Source organism: Sardina pilchardus, chromosome 7 (genome assembly GCF_963854185.1).
Source record: "Sardina pilchardus chromosome 7, fSarPil1.1, whole genome shotgun sequence".
NCBI classification, from domain to species: Eukaryota; Metazoa; Chordata; class Actinopteri; order Clupeiformes; family Clupeidae; genus Sardina; species Sardina pilchardus.
In genome coordinates this window covers 23,084,917-23,100,987 of record NC_085000.1, presented here as the reverse complement: position 1 = coordinate 23,100,987, position 16,071 = coordinate 23,084,917, and the positions used below count along the sequence as shown (strand labels likewise).

General features: G+C 40.8%; 1 protein-coding gene across 3 annotated transcripts; it reads right to left on the bottom strand.

The window, feature by feature from the left end:
- Positions 1 to 477: 477 nt before the first annotated feature.
- slc38a5b (solute carrier family 38 member 5b) lies at positions 478 to 15,998 on the bottom strand. 3 transcript variants are annotated; one of them, XM_062541347.1, is made up of 17 exons: positions 15,804 to 15,998; positions 11,292 to 11,442; positions 11,168 to 11,182; positions 10,670 to 10,739; positions 10,441 to 10,556; positions 9,156 to 9,229; positions 8,478 to 8,570; positions 7,861 to 7,942; positions 7,453 to 7,535; positions 7,260 to 7,318; positions 5,582 to 5,704; positions 3,438 to 3,517; positions 2,976 to 3,076; positions 2,638 to 2,762; positions 1,558 to 1,702; positions 1,219 to 1,322; positions 478 to 984 (listed from the first exon to the last, which is right to left on the bottom strand). In XM_062541347.1, exons 2-17 carry the CDS (start codon positions 11,348 to 11,350, stop codon positions 880 to 882), a joined length of 1,434 nt encoding a protein of 477 aa, XP_062397331.1. In that variant the 5' UTR covers positions 11,351 to 11,442; positions 15,804 to 15,998; the 3' UTR covers positions 478 to 879. The 3 variants fall into 3 exon arrangements, with proteins under 3 accessions (XP_062397331.1, XP_062397332.1, XP_062397333.1); XM_062541348.1 differs by lacking the exon at positions 15,804 to 15,998 and adding an exon at positions 13,255 to 13,404; XM_062541349.1 differs by lacking the exon at positions 11,168 to 11,182.
- Positions 15,999 to 16,071: the final 73 nt, after the last annotated feature.

The following is a 16,071-nucleotide window of genomic DNA, read 5'->3' as shown; positions in this document are numbered from 1 at the left end:
CCTGACAAATCTAATCGAGTGCGTTGCAACAGCGGAAACAAGATAAAGGGTTGAACCAGACTACGTAATCTTTCCAATGTCCATTCAAGAAGTACACCGTTATTGTAGGTCTAGCAGCATTGTGATTTTCTGACCAAAAAAACAACAACAGTGAATTGAGGTGTGTACTTTTCCAGTCCCACATCTTGTTGCAGCGCTGCGTCAAGCCCAAGATTCCGTGGCAAGAGCGAAACGAACAAAAAAAGCGAGAAAAAACAGGAGAAAAAAGCTAGTGTTGGAGCACAGCATTTGGACATTCCAGGTCCCACCCAAGGGGATAAATTTAGCCTCTTCACATTTATTTATACCTCTCTATTTATTCTTTTGTTTCTCTCTTTTCTTCTCCTATTCTGGCATCCCCTTTTGTCTTGGACCATTTTGCTTGGCCTGTCTCAGGCATATTCTGGGTCGTTTTTTATTTGAGCTTTTTTTTTAAAAAAAACAAAACATATCATTTTGAAAAACGAAAAAAAAAACGGTCATCATCTCTGAAACAATTGAGACGTCTCCCCAAACTGCTGCCACGGGGACGTGACCTCACACTTCCACTTCCTCTGCGACTATCATGGCTACCATGAAAATTCATCATAGTTAACAGACATTAGCATTCGTTGTTTTTTTCTTTTGTTTTTTTTCAAAGGTGGTGGCGGGAAACACGGGTTTTTTACCGCAACACAGGGAGGTAAAGACGTGGTCAGAGGGAAGGGGGGTCCGGCCTGTCCGCTGTGGCTGACTCCGCTCGCCTGACTGGCCCGACCGACCTGAATCGGGGGGGTCAGGGACGACCACAGGGTGACCCCGGGGACAGGCGTCGAGACCTCTCTTGGACAGGGGGTGGTACTAGTGTCCACCGCCGCTCCTCTTCTCTCCCGTGATCCAGTCAAGGGCAATGAAGGTCATACTCATGGTCATGAAGACGAAGCCCATAGCAGTGAAACAGGCGGCCTGGGGGCAGGGAGGACAGGGGGGGACAGTGAGAGCATGTTGGAGAGAGGATTTATAAGAAAGTCTATGAAGTATATGAAGAAAATATCTGTCTGCAGATTTCAGGAAGGTGTTGTTCATTACTATCACACCTGCCTTGCCGACATTAACACGTCATTTCCTTGCACTGTGTTTGCTGTGTGCTGTGTCTCCACGGAGACAGAAGCTCGTGTGAATCATAAGGTGGAGGCCTACCTGGATCTTTGGTCTGGAGTTCATGGGCTCCTGTTCTGTGGGCACGATGCGGATGTAGAACAGGCCAGGCAGGATGAAGATTAGGCTGGGTGCAGATGTGGCGCCTGTTCAAAGGGAGCAACACTGTAAATATCACTCACTTCACTTTTACTTTAGAGTTCAAAGATACAGAGAAATTAAATCATAGATAGGTATTTGGCTGAGAATGGCAACAATAATAGATAGGTATTTGGCTGAGAATGGTAACAATCATAAATAGGTATTTGGCTGAGAAAAGTGTGATACTAAAGTTGGTTGAGATGGAGTTTGAGACGCGACCAGGCAGTCCTCCCCTCTTACCGATGATGCCGAAGATGTCTCGGATGTTGGGCACGAGAATGACCAGCAGGTTGACCACAAAGAGTAGGCAGACGGCGATGCCGATGTGGCGGGCCCAGTGGAAGGGCTTCTCTGGGAACAGGAGCTGCAGAAGAGCCCTACGGATCTGAAAACACACACACACACACACACACGTCTCATCATGACTCCCCACAAGAATGCAAGCCGACGCAATCTGTGGTCTGTAATGGCAAGACTAAATAGAGTCTACTCCAGAATAAGCGTTGTAGCAATCATACTATATTCTTAGACTATACTGGCTTTGTGACATTGTCCAGTTTATTTCCCACAGCCTTTCAAGATTTATTTAATTGATGCGTCATGATCCATGATATTACTTTTTTTGGATGGATGTCAAAGCTTCCAACCTACTGTTATGTCTCTTTCTTTATATGACTTTAGAAAAATTAATGCATACAAGTATTTTCTGATATTTTCTGATATGCTTACAACTACATTTTGTTAATTTACAGTAGTTGACGCTTTTACCCAAAGTGGCTTACAAAAACCGGAAAGGCTCAAGGTACAGCATGACTAGGACACATTAGTGCAGCATTAAGTTATACGTACTTCCTCCATAGAGGTTACATACAGTAGAAAGTTAGGTCAAGGGAAGGAAAATAGGAATAGTCTGGATAGGGAAGAAGGCCATGGTAGATTAAGGTAAGTCACAGTTGGGTCTTCATGTAGGAGCTCAATTCTGAGCCTTCAAACTAAGAGTGCATAAAATTGACCTGAACCTTCGCATCTGTCTGTTGGGTGCACTACACTGAAGCATTTCGCCAGTGTGACCTTTGACCTTGTCAGGCCAAATTTATTCCACAACGGTGGCTAATGAGCTGGGCTAGCATGAGGTAGCCTGAAAAGTTGTGGGTTCAATACCCGGCTTTCACCATTACGCCCTTGAGCAAGGCACTCAACCCCAAGTTGCTCGGGGGACAGTGGCCCTTGTAATATAGTTGACATGCGGTATGTACTGTACTGTACACTTTGGATAGAGGAATCTGCTAAATTAATAAATATTTTATAATATGCTCTCACCGGGAACAGCACAACAGGAACAGTGAGCGTGACGGCCACCAGAACAGCCAATCGCACGCACAGGATTAGCGTGTCCATGGGGTCCACCTTGCTGTACGTATGAAGCAGCTCCGCCTCCGTATTTCCTGTCAGTTCAAAACAACGGATGTCACTCCGACTGCAAACGTACAATAAAATAAACACCCAGAGTACAAGGTACAGGTATTCCCCAGGACACAGAGGCACAGAGCACGAAGACCTGAATGACATTTCAGTACATATGTCTTTGCTGCCTGGCATCCAGCCAATCCAATGTCTAGTAGTGACTGAATTTGACTGTGTCGGTGGTCTTCTCTTACCATAGAAGGTGAGGTAGCCAAAGATTGCAGTGAGGAGGTACATGCAAAACATGCCCAAGATGGACACATTTGCAACAGACTGCATGCGCCTTTTGGTGGCACTGAAGAACACCATTGGGACAAACAAAAAAACAAAACAAAAATAAATCACAACCGTATCTCTGAATTGACATGAAGACGGACAATTCCGTTATTAATACTTTCTATTTAATTGGAAATCCTACCAAGAAGAGTAGTCATTGCTTAGGCCTACTTCACACGTCTGTTAAGCAAATCATTTCAAGGTAAAAGTGTGACATGGGAGGGGCATAGATATCTATGAAGCAATGAGGTTCTTAGAAAGGCCAATTCTAAGTGCTACAGACATGCGCTACGCTTGTGCATACAGTACAGTCTAGTATGATGCATGGCATACGGCTCAGCACTATTTATGCTGTGGGCTACAGTTTACAGAACACATACTTGCGCAGCTCGGTGTAGATGGGCAGCACCTCGGGGTGGCACACAAAGGCAAACGCCAGGATGGGAACTGTGTAGGCAGTCTAAACACAGGATCAGACATTAATCTTATTTTCTGACTGAAAATGACATTGACACATGCCAAAAGGTAAGACAATGTGGGAGAAACATGGAATCAGAAAGATAAGCATTTTCATTCTTTTTTAAAATGTTATGAAATCTTATGAAAAATGGAGTGTCTGAAATGATTCATACCCTTTTTTAAATAATCAATGGAAACATCTTTATTTGCCATCACAGCTCTCAAAATGGTTCTTATTACACACACACCAAGCCTCTCCATGTCTCCACAGTGATTGTAGACAGAATATTTTTAGGAACAATCTGGGTTTTGAGGCAGGAACAATTATTTGGCCTTGTACTCACTTTTTGGATTGATCATTGTCTTGCTTAAAAGTCCGATGCTGACTATGAGCTCAAGGTTCCCTTTTCAATGCCTGAGGGTTTTCTTCTTGATAAAGTCCTTTTTTCTCATGCCATTTAATCTAACAATGTTGCCAGCCCCCGTTGTCGGAAAAACACCCAAAACTAATCCAGTTCTAAAGCTCTATTCCAAGACCAAGTGGTCCACCCCAACTCAAAATGGACCACTTGGTCATCATGGATGCTGATCATGGATCACTCTTCTCCAAACATGCACAACTCAGCTTAACCTTTATAATGGCACATCTGGACAAAGAATTTAGCTTTCACTCGATTTTGGCCTGGGATTGGCATATAAAAAGGTAGCATTAAATCCCAATGACGCCACGTCCATTTCAAATGTGGGAGTGAGAAAGTGATTCTTTTGGGATGCTTTTTCAACCAGTGGGACCTGGTGACCTTCTCATAGTAAATGGTAACACTAAAAACAAGGGGCTATTAAGATTTTTGGAAGAAAAGATCAGGCAGTCTGCCGAAAAACCTGCCCCAACAGGCGCCATTGGACCATTAAACCACACAATGATCCAAAACATAAAGCCAAACAAAGCAGGAAATGGTTAACAGATAATATCAACATTTTAGAGTGGCCCAGCCAGAGTCCATACCTCAATCCATTAAAACGTGAGCACAAGGCCAGAATGATGACAAAGAATTGTTCCTCCTCAAAACCCAGACTGCTGCTAAAAAGATGCGGAGACCTACAGTAGCCTACCATGTATCTTGTGGAGACATGGAGACTTGGTGTGCATTATAAGAACCATTTTGAGAGTCCTGATGGCAAATAAAGATGTTTCAATTAATTATTTAAATGAATAACTTTGGACACACCATTTTTCATAAAAATCTTTTAAAAAATGTTTCTGATTCCATGATTTCACCACATTGTCTTGTTGACACATGACACAGTCAGAACAAACATATTGATCAAGAGAAAATTAAATCAATATTTTGATTCTATTTTGGTCGTGGACAGGTTCACTATCCTGGGCGTTCTGGCAGGTGTGTTACTTGGTCTTTCAACTTTGCATGAGTTCAACTTTGCATGAGTTGACAACATAGGTTAACAAACATTTCTCCACAATCATCAGCTAGCTAGTTGGCATATTAGCCAAGCTATGCAGCAGTATGAATGGTTCTTCGTGAACCGATTCAGGTCAAATGTTAATGTAAGTGGGAGAAAATAGACCAATTGGCTTGTTTTATTGGTGAAAAGGGCTGCTATGGATGCAAATTGTTTAAATGATAAACTTCAACCGCAACACATAATTTAAAACAAATTATTTTGCAGACCCCTTGGCTATGGGTTGCGGACCCCAGTTTGAGAACCACTGTATAGCACAAATAAGACAAGATTATTAACAATTGATGTAACTAGGCAGAGGTGGCCAAAGTAAGTTATCTTGAGATGTCTTAAGACTATGATATCATAACAGGCACATGGCTTCTGGTAACAAGCTTGAAGTTTAGATGTACAGATCTCGTGGCATAATAAATAGCCTTCCCAAAAAGCCTAAAAATAGACTACAACCTTATGTGGTGATGACTCCTTATTAAGGTGCACCCCCAAAATTAATTCTGAGTAAATTTACGCACTTCTATGAATCTTTGCCCCTTTTAGAACTCCTCATCTTGGCCCTTAGCCACGAGATATGGATTTCCCTAACCTGCTGGTTGATGGTGAGAAGCTTCCCTTCACAATCTTCCTCTTCAACTGTGGCGTTTATGTAGGAGCTGTTGCTATTGAAGGTCTCAAAGGGACAAGGGATGTTGTATTTCTTGTATATGACCTGCAAAGAGGAAGATGAGAATGAGACAGACAGACACAACACAACACAACAAGCTTCAGTAGAGCAGTGTTGACAATCTGATGGATTTCACAGATTATTTGGGCCAGCCAAGAAGCAACAGCACATTTGGCTGCTGGGGAGCAGGAGAAATCCAACCCATGTGGTGGCGGTTGGTCACTCAGCTTTCTGAGCTCTTCTGCACATGGCTGATGGCTTTGGACCAAGTACAGTCGCATAGTGCACTTCCTCTGTGTTTATGCTCCAAGCTTACAGTGGGGCTCATAATCATTTTAACCCATGCTAAAGTTGCCTAAAATTGGAAATTGATCTTCATGCCTTAAGTGAAAAAATGAGGAAATATCCTATACCTTTAAGGACACAAATTTTCTTTGTGGATGAATAATGTATCATAAATAAATTCATGTTCTTCCTTATACATATTCTTCCGTAAATATGGGTCATAAGTATTTGCACCCCTATGTTAAATTCCCATTGCGTTGCACTGAGCTCAATGAGCATCAAACCAGCTAATAGGCTAACTGAAAACACCATGCCAATCTGGGTATGGTGAAGTGTATGTGATGATGTGGGGCTATTTTAATTACAAAGGACAAGGGAACTTTATCAGGATGCATAGTATCCTGGATCCATTAAATAAGTGGCCTTTAAAAATAAAAATCTGCCTGCCTCTATGGGAATTTAACACAGGGATCATGCAAATAAGTTTATGACCCCTGTATGGAAGAACTTTTATTTACAATACATTATACATTAACAAATACAATTGGTGTCCTTAAAGGCTGGATAGTTCATCATCTTTTACTTAAGGGTTATTCTGCTCAGCTCATTTTCTACCTCCCCTCGAGCAAAACAACTGATATTTATAAAAATGAGCTTATTTCCAAAAATGGCGGAATATCCCTTTAAGGCATTAAGATCAATTTCCAAAAGATGATTTTATATTCCTCTTTTTAGTCAACTTAGGTTTAAGTATAAGTTCAGAATAGGTTCAAATACGTATGAGCCCCACTGTAAATTAGGTTGTAATGTACTCAGAAATCATGAATGAATGTGCTCCATTCTATACATTGTTTAGATAGTCAACATAAAGTGAGTAAATACAATCTGTAAATGTAATAGTTATATGATGCTAGTGTGAAAGCACTGCATAAGATTTATCAGGATAAGTTACTCAAAGTTGACCTGTTCTAAGCTTCACTTAGAAGCTTCAGTATTTCCCCTATATGTTTTTGTTAGCATTATTTTCAGTATAGCATATTAAAGGTCTGACGTCCTAGACTTGGATTAAGCCTATGGTCTTTTAGTCTTTTTAGAACGTTTAGCCTAAACCTAGGCTGAACCCAAGTCTGGGCCACAGGCCCTATATTACAAAATGGCTCAAACAAGAAGCTGAGTTGATAAGTCAATCAGATTGATATTTTGGCATTACCCTCTATCTTTGAAACTGATAAAAAAAAAAAAAAAATGAAATGGAAAGTCTTCACACCAATAACTCTCAACTGTGACTTGATTGGTTGTGCTGAACTCCACCTACCGAGCACAGGAAAAATACCATGCAGCTCAGAGAGAAACCACTGGTGTAGCCAAGATACCCTGCAAATACAGTCACAATTTATTTATAGCGCAATTGTAATCACACGTTGCTTCATTGTGTCTCAACATGGTGCAGAGCATTTGCAACCGGACAGTTTCAAGCCTGTCCGTTTATTATAAGCATGCCGACATACCCAGTTGTCTCATCAGGGCAAGGGGTAGGATGATGCAGATGCTGACAATGACAATGAGGTTGTTGCCGTTCAAGAACCATTCCCTGTGGAGAGGATTTTCCCAAAAGAATGCACGTAAGGATATTTCAATCCTGAAACTACACGTTGGAAATTAATACTGCTATACTGAGCCCGATCTGTTTCTCCATATGGCAGGCTTAATTTGTAAACTCAGATAGACAGCCAGCCTCTTCTTTACCCTTGTGTAATAAGGTAGAGATTGATGTGTAACAAATGTAGAAAAGGTGAACTATCACTTCCAACTGATAAAGATTTAATGTAACGCTGAACCTTAGCATAGACTGTCATTTCATATGTGGCAAGGGAGAATTGTGTACTTTTACAGCACTGGAATGAAATGGCACTCACCCAGTGTTGGAATGCTTTCCCAGAAAGGTTTGGATGACCAGGGGCAGCTCGTACTTCACAATGAATAGGTAGCTGGACATGGCTGAGAAGAGACACAACAGATTCTCTCAAGGGGTTGCCACAAAAACATACACAAGTCACGAGTGGCTGCGCTGGTGGCTTCAGTGTTTAGCAAAAGGCAAAAAACATTGCAGCAACGTTTAAAAAACTTGGCAGCAAACAATTCAATATTTGTTTTATAGGCCACAAGGGTATATGTTATGTAACAGTAGCAACGCTCCACGTGATTATGAGCGAGTGTGCGTCCATGTGGTTTCCAGCTTGTGCCAGGTCCAACATTAGCCCACCACATTGGAAAAACATGTTCCCGGTACAGCTTTACAAGATGTGCCCTTATTTGTGTCCATTTCTCTTTCCTTCATGAGATAATGTCAATACTACACCTGCCAGAACAACAAAACTCGTATGCACCATATGGTGAATATATGACGCAATGATTATGGATGTGAGAGGTCTGAATTGGGTGCTAGGCCTTTGGCATATTGACATTTGTCAGATTAATCTGATAGAGATTGCTAAATGACAGCAAAGGAGACTTTTAACATGCTGAGACTTACCCCCAATGTTGTGCATAGTGATCACCATACCAGCTAACACCTTCCCGGGGTGACCAAAGGCTCGCATCCCCAGTTGCTCATATGCACGAATACCTGGGAAATATTGACATCAAGTGTTTCAAACAAAGGCAATTAGACTAATTAAATAACATTACTTAGATGACGTACTAATCCTGTATGAAGCATAGAACATTGTTACCTCCGCCAAGGAGGTTATGTTTTCATCAGGGTTTGTTTGTTTGTTTGTTTGTTTGTATGTTTATCTGTCTGTCTGTTTGTTTGTTTTTTTCGCAAGATAACTCAAAAAGCCATGGATGGATTTCAACAACATTTTCAGGGAAGGACTGAAATGACCCAAGGACGAAACGATTACATTTTGGGAGTGATCCGTATTACCATATGGATCCAGGAAGCGATTATGTTTTCGCTTGGCGGAGGTCTGCACTCTCTCTGTCACTCTCTGTTTTGTTGTTAGTTTTGTTAACTGTTAGTTAAGAGATTCTGATTGGAGAATAATTTCTTACTTAACATCTTAATTGCAAGGTTCATAGTTTATTTCTGTTAGTTATTGTAAGGTGTCTAGGCGTGAGAGCTTCTAAAAAATGAAAAGGTAAAAAGTACTACATGTAGTGCTTTTACATGTCTACTGTGCTTCTGAGATGTCTGTAAAATCCTTACCCACAACTCCAGCACTCTTCAGAAGCAGGTGAACGGAGTAAGACGACAGGAGAGCAATGCAAGTCAACAAGACCCTGGAGACGAGAGAAAATAAACATTTCAACTGGGTAAACAGGCTAATCAAAGTCATACGTTTTCAATCTGAGATCAAATCATGTGGGTGGCCGATCACACCACACCATACTGAGGGCCAGTGTGCAGAAGATTAGTCCAAAATACGGTGCCCAATCCCAATTTCACTCATTTCTTATTTCTTATAAGAGTTTCGAATCTTAACAACACATAAAGGCACGCATGTATGCCAGGCACTTAATGTGCTCATTTTGTTTGTTTCGTACATTTTGATGCTTGAATCTAATGCAAAAACATACTGCATGTTTCAAAGCTACAGTACATCATCCCGTCTAAATCTTTATTCCTACTTGTTGTCACTGCCAAAGCTAGCTAGGTATGAAACCAATATGTCACACTTTAAATATGTTTCACCCTCAGTACAGTATACTGTGCCTTTTTGGAAAACTAAAACCAGAAGTGGCATATGTCTACAGTATACTGTATGTCTATGACATATATCTCTTTCCTGAAGTAGCATATGTCTATATGTCTAAAACATACAGTATATCTTTTTCCTTGTACAATGTTCATACTAGCATATTGTCCCATGCCTGCTTGCTTGCTTTCTTTATTTGACTGTAATTTGGATCGTTCCCATCAGGCAATGTCACTGAGACTTGACTCCCTATCAATGCACGTGTATCCCCCTGTCTCTCAATGTGCAGCACAACAGAGTGCTCCCAAACACTTTATCTGCGTGCTACCTTGACACATGCAGTGCTAGACAGGTCTCTGTGTAAGCAATGTGCCGCACGTGTGTTTGAGTTCCTCCCCCACCCCCTTCCCTTCACCCCATATGCACACCTTGTCCGCAGGCGAGGCCATACTTCATTTGTCAGCTCAGGGCTAAATTTAAATTCTGTAATATGATTTGAGGAGCTGGTGGGGCACCAGCCGCACCCCCATCACCCCACCAGGGCAGATTATTTGTGTACAGACACAATGTTCGGTCAAGACCCTCACAATCAGGCGTGACTTCTTGCTACAAGTTATGAATTGTGTGCCCAGTGCCAATTCTGTGTGCCAAGAATGCCACACAGCCTCACAATGGACAACAGTGACCCTCCTAAAGATGATTCATGGTTCAGTTTTCTTTCCTAGAGCATTGGTTCATGTGTATAAGCTGTGCATAGTTATATACCTTTGCAGTTGTGCTTATAATGTTACTCACACAAAGAGGATGACGCCAGTGTTGGACATGGCATATGACAGTCCCAAAATCCCACTACCCATGATGGCATTGCTGAGGTTGAAAACAGACATTCCAAAAGAGGTCTTGCCTTCAAACTAAAGGAAATGACGAAAAACAACTACATCTGACTATATCAATTTGACTGGAGCATAACATCAAAATGACTGACAGCAGTGGCTTTCAACATCATTCTGCCAAAGATACTCACATCTGTAAACTGTGATTTCTTTTCGCCATCACTCTTATGGGGCAGCATCTCCTCTTGTTCGGGTTCAAACCTGCGACACGAGTAAGAAGATAAGTAAAGCTAATGTTTCAGACTACTGTGCAAAATTTGTCTGAACACCAACTGTGAATATTACAATGATCATAAATAATATATTGTGTGTTATGATTGATTGTAACAAAGCAAATTAATGCAAATGCATAATTAATGTAGAATTAATGCAAAATGAATGCACATTCCTTGACAAATTATGGGAAAGCATGCCTTAACCTGTACATAAACAAACATTAGGACAGTGAGTGAAATTCAATGGCAAGTAACTTATGCTACCAGAGCTGAACATCAAATCAGATTTAGTCTGAGGTCAGCTGAAGCAAAGGTATTGAGTATAAATGTTATGGCCATTACTTGGTAGATCTACAGCTTGTCTACTGAGATACAACGCACAAGCTCACTCAATCACTATCAGAGTCAACCTACCACGAGTTACAATCCCTATGGTGAGAAATAAAGAATGAGAAGAGCACAAAGCTTTAGAACATTTGTTTTGGTTTTACTGTGATGTTGTTGAGTAGCTGTAATGTCTGTCAATGAGGAAACCTACCCTTCTTCCAAAGGGTGGAAGTCGTGGAGATGGGTACCATTCATCTTCTGTAGCTCCATACTTCTTACAGGAAAGGCACAGGTGTCTTGATATGCAAAATGTTACAGTGAGTTTAGGAGTGTTGTGGCTCTGGAGTTCTCTGCGCTCAATTCTGTAAAAATAAAACAGTAATCCATCAAGATTTCGAATGCAGAATTTCAACAAAAAAAATCCCAAAACTGAACGCACAGAGTAACCGTGAGACCTGTCAAGATGTTGCCCATAGGATTAAACAGCGCAACATGTGTCTGCTTCTCACAGTTTTCCAACATGTGGTGATCCGAGGAAAAAAGAGATTGATTTCCACTTCCGCTCTGCCTTTCCCTTCATTGCCTATCAGTGGCATGGGTAGGGCAGACTAACATATGGGACTGACATGACTGCTGTCATGGCATCTGCCACTGACGAGAAAGACACATGGGTGGTGAATACACTTGTAAGAGGTATGCTCAAGTGTGAAGAGACCCTTTAGGAGATTACATTTTATTTTAATTGGATGGAAGTATACTTTTGGGCTCTCTCCTTACTCTTAAACTGGTCCTCCCTTTGACTGATTCCGTTATAACATATACTACTAAGTATGTAATATAGTAATAGTAGTACGAGAATAGTTTTAGGTTATTCTTTTGAGCTATTTCTTCATCATTTAATATATCAGGACAAAAGCAATCAGGCCATAGAGAGACTGATTTAAATGTTAATAACTATTTTGTATTGATGAAAACGTTCACAGAGAGACATTTTACAGCAGAGAAGTGAATCGATGCGGAGAATGTCAATTTAAGCATAAAAGATATGTAACTATACTTCTACAGGCAAGCGAGTTGGGCTCCTCCTGTAAATAATACTCCGACTCCAACAAGGGAGCCTGCCCTTGATGTGAACTATCCATGCATCTCTAGCTGTCCAGTATTTTTCCAGTGCAGTATTTTTACTTGGGGGACGGATACGTGGCTCAAAAGAGTTTGGACGCCGGCCACGCATTACCGGCTGTGACTCCCCACCACTTGTGGGCCTCAGCGTTGTTGTATTACACGACATAACCAGACACTGATAAAGTTTTATTATTCTCCTTGATTTTACCCCCGATCTAGAGGATTTTTTTTTTTTACTTGAAATAAACTCATTGGTGGCTTTTTTCCAAAAGAAATAAGCAGAAAAGAAAATGTCATTCAGCACGTTCAGATCCTAGAGGTCAATAAAAGAGGAGATTTGTGGGGCAGATATATTCTTTGTCAAGTATAATTGTAAGGGTTGTACTTGTTTCTCATAACATATCATCAGATAGTCTGGGAATGCAAAACCCAGGGAGCAATATTTCATGTCATTCAAACCGTATCACCACATCACGTCTTCCAAACGGCCTGCTCTGAAAATATGCACAGAAAAACGAGCTTAACTGTGTTTCCATTGGAGAAGACTCAAACTCTGTACTGTCACGTATTTTCTGATTGTAGACATTGACTACTGACTGTTTTTATAATGTAATAGGCCACTTCATTTATTTTGGATGGATAAGACACAAAACAATGCTTCAACCTTGATGGCTTAGATAGAAAAAACAACAAAGCGGACAATATTCAATGTCAACCTAAGCACAGATTTTAGAGCAGACATTTGGACATTAACAACAGGCTATGGTCTGTTGTCCGTTACATTCTCGCAAGAAATGACACAAACATGCTTGACAGGTATGACTCCAACAAGACAGATGCAAAATGTCACACTCCCTCCTGTGAAAGTATTTAACCTGTCAAGACATTTGACACACAGCCACACACATACACACACGGACAAGTGAAGAAGACTTAATATAAGTCTCTTGACATGATATGATGCAAGCCTGTAATCTATACACACACCATCTTATAGAAAACCATTTAACCTCATTGGTGCAATTTTTTCCCCCCGCAAGGAAACTTACCCACAATGACAATCGGTGTGTGGATCGCTACACAACACTGATGTCCTCCTCCCCAGTGACTCCACAGTGTTTACAATCCCAAATGAACCCTTTGAACAGTGTGGGTGCAGATGCAGTCAGTCAATGAGCTATTTGCTTAACCCTCTTAGCACTCTGTTAAAACATTTGGAAAAGAGGGGAGTGGGGGTGTCTGGTGACATCCATTCTTAACCCTTTCCTGTCCAAAAGCACTTTTGACATCAGTGCTGTTTTTTTTTTTTATTACATCTCCCAGTAGATGGAATATTGAGCCCACAGCCAAAGCCAACATAACTTTAAATGTATGTTTGGGATTTCACACTCTCACAAACACTTGCAACCATGGTTTCTGTCCTGGTCTAAATCTCAGCCAAAGGTCATCTGTTGGCATCTATCAAAGCAACAGTCTCTCTTGGTACATTCATGTCCATGGTCCCAACTGTCACTTTCTGTTTCTTTGCTTTGTCTTGTCTCAGCAAATCCTAAATTTAACCTCATCCTGAACTAGTTAGTTTTTAAGTTTTATCTAGAATGACAAATTACCGCTCATAATTTTAACACTACACATTTCAGTCATATAAGAGGACACAAATGTTCTTTCTATGTCAGACGCATTTTACTACGGAGACATGTCCACACTCGCATCCCAGAATTTCCCAAGGTTCCCACCACCACCACCACCACCACACACACACACACACACACACACACTCCCCCGTCTCTGAACTCAATGCACCTTTGTAAAGAAGACATGTTCATAAATTCTACACCACATTTTATTTGGTTTAGCTACACTCCGTATTTTTTTTAGCTGTATGGTAACTCTGCCTTCAACACCACATACTGTACCTTCCACTTGTGTTTTAGTAAAACTGATGACCGAGGTCACATTGCATGCAATTGTGGTGGCAATGTTCTCATCATAATGGACAATTTGACAATCCTTTTTCCTCATCACTCACTGCACATAATGTAGCGCACACATGTGGTCTTGCTAGGCAAAATAATGGCAGGATATGCATGGATATGCTTGCCAGAAAGCCGCTTGTAAATTGCGTGAGCCCAAAGTTCAGCATTCGAAATGCTACTGTGTGGAACAAAGTGTACAATGTGCAATAACTCAGGACTTTTGGGACTATAAAGAGCGGCAAAGACAGATTCCAAGCCCTATGTGTTTTGAATGTATCCAATTCATTTGTCGCCCGTAACTTTATGTTGTTGTTACTCCAGACGGTTTTCTCATAAGTGAGGGCATTTTGCGAAAAGGAAGAGGGTTCTAAAAGTTTCCATGAGAAGTTCCATGAGAATAGTCCAACTGAATGACGCGGGATGCCACATGAGAGTAACAAATCTTGGGGGGGTGGATACAATTTCACAATTTCGTTTGGCTGGGTCATGTCAACAGTTTTATCATTTTTGTGACAATTCAAAACACAACTGTAAAAAATATCTATGTGCTAACTGATGGTGATTGCCTCAAAAATAAAATTGTTGCCACTGTGATTGAAGTTAATGAAAGGAACTTGTCAGGGCACCAAAAATGAAGTTGAAACCAATACAAAAATTGTAACACTATCTTCACCTATTCTTCTCCCATATGAGGGTATAGCTTGCATGTTGCATAACATATAGAAAAGTGTTTCATCCTGTGGGTTGGACAAAGTGTAATCCTACACTCTCACAATACTTACCATATTCACAACACTAATAAAACGACACTAAGCTATAGAGGTTAATATATGGTTTTGCTTAGAGCCAACATATCACCATATAACATGTTTAAACAAATGTTACATGCTGAATTAGCCTACTGTACTGTAAACTTCACTTAGGTTAGCTGAGCTTTTCCCCTCTGGGGATCCTACATACTTTTCAGAATAGCTCAGCATTTAAAAGAGTGAGAGGGAGTAGGCAAATGCAGTGCTGAGTTTTAAGGTCATCTACTTTATTAATTTAAAGGTACAGAATAGTATAACAAAGAAGTTTTAAAAGTGTATAACATGAATGTCATGTAGTCAGATGCATTATCACAACATTATGCCTGATTTCCAATTCACACATGCTATTGCAGTTAGAAAGTACTTAGTAACTATCTACTTTTGTTTCACAAAGTACAACAGGAGCTAAGAACATACTGTTGTAGTTGTAAATCTGTACACAATTGGCATTTAGAGCAGTGCTAGCATAGGTGAGAGAAAACTACTTGCATTAGCTCATTTAAAAACAGCACATTTTACATAGTGCTATACTTTGTGATCTGACATTGCCAGAGAGCTACTCTGCACACAGTCAGTTCTTCTTTCACACCCAACAGAAACAGAAGGCCACAATTACTGCCAAATGCCAGAATTAATTCAAGGAAAGACCAAAAAAAGTATAGAAAGGAATGTAGAAAGATTTTAGCCAACAGGAAAGTTTCCATTCTCACCCTGAAGGTGGACGTTTCCTCGGCTATAGCCTTCCTGTCTAAAAGAGTAGTGCTTTTAATGGCCCATGTGGCTGGGGAGCTCTGAAAAGAAAGGAGTTCTCACCTTTGCTGCAAATGGAAGTGTCTTTTCCCAAAACCAGTTGCTGTAGTATTGCCTTGGAAAACTGTGCTACAATGTCTCTCTCTGGGTAGTTAATGAGAGCAGAAAAAGAGAATACAACACCATTGAACTAGAGAAAGAGAGAGGGAGAAAGAGAGTGAGGGGAAGGGAGAGACAGATAGGGGGGTGAACATGTGGAGGAAAGGCACTAAAAGGGAGGCTGTCTCAAATTTCTTCTGATGTCACAAGTCACTCCTAGTGCCAGCTGAAA

Coding starts and splice junctions, on each gene's coding strand:
- slc38a5b (XM_062541347.1), bottom strand. CDS start 11,350: ATGGAGCTACAGAAGATGAATGGTACCCATCTCCACGACTTCCACCCT. Junction 9,230..10,440: donor ACTGGCGTCATCCTCTTTGT/GTGAGTAACATT, acceptor TCTCGTCTCCAG/GGTCTTGTTGACTTGCATTG. Junction 3,077..3,437: donor ATCTACACCGAGCTGCGCAA/GTATGTGTTCTG, acceptor GGTGTTCTTCAG/TGCCACCAAAAGGCGCATGC.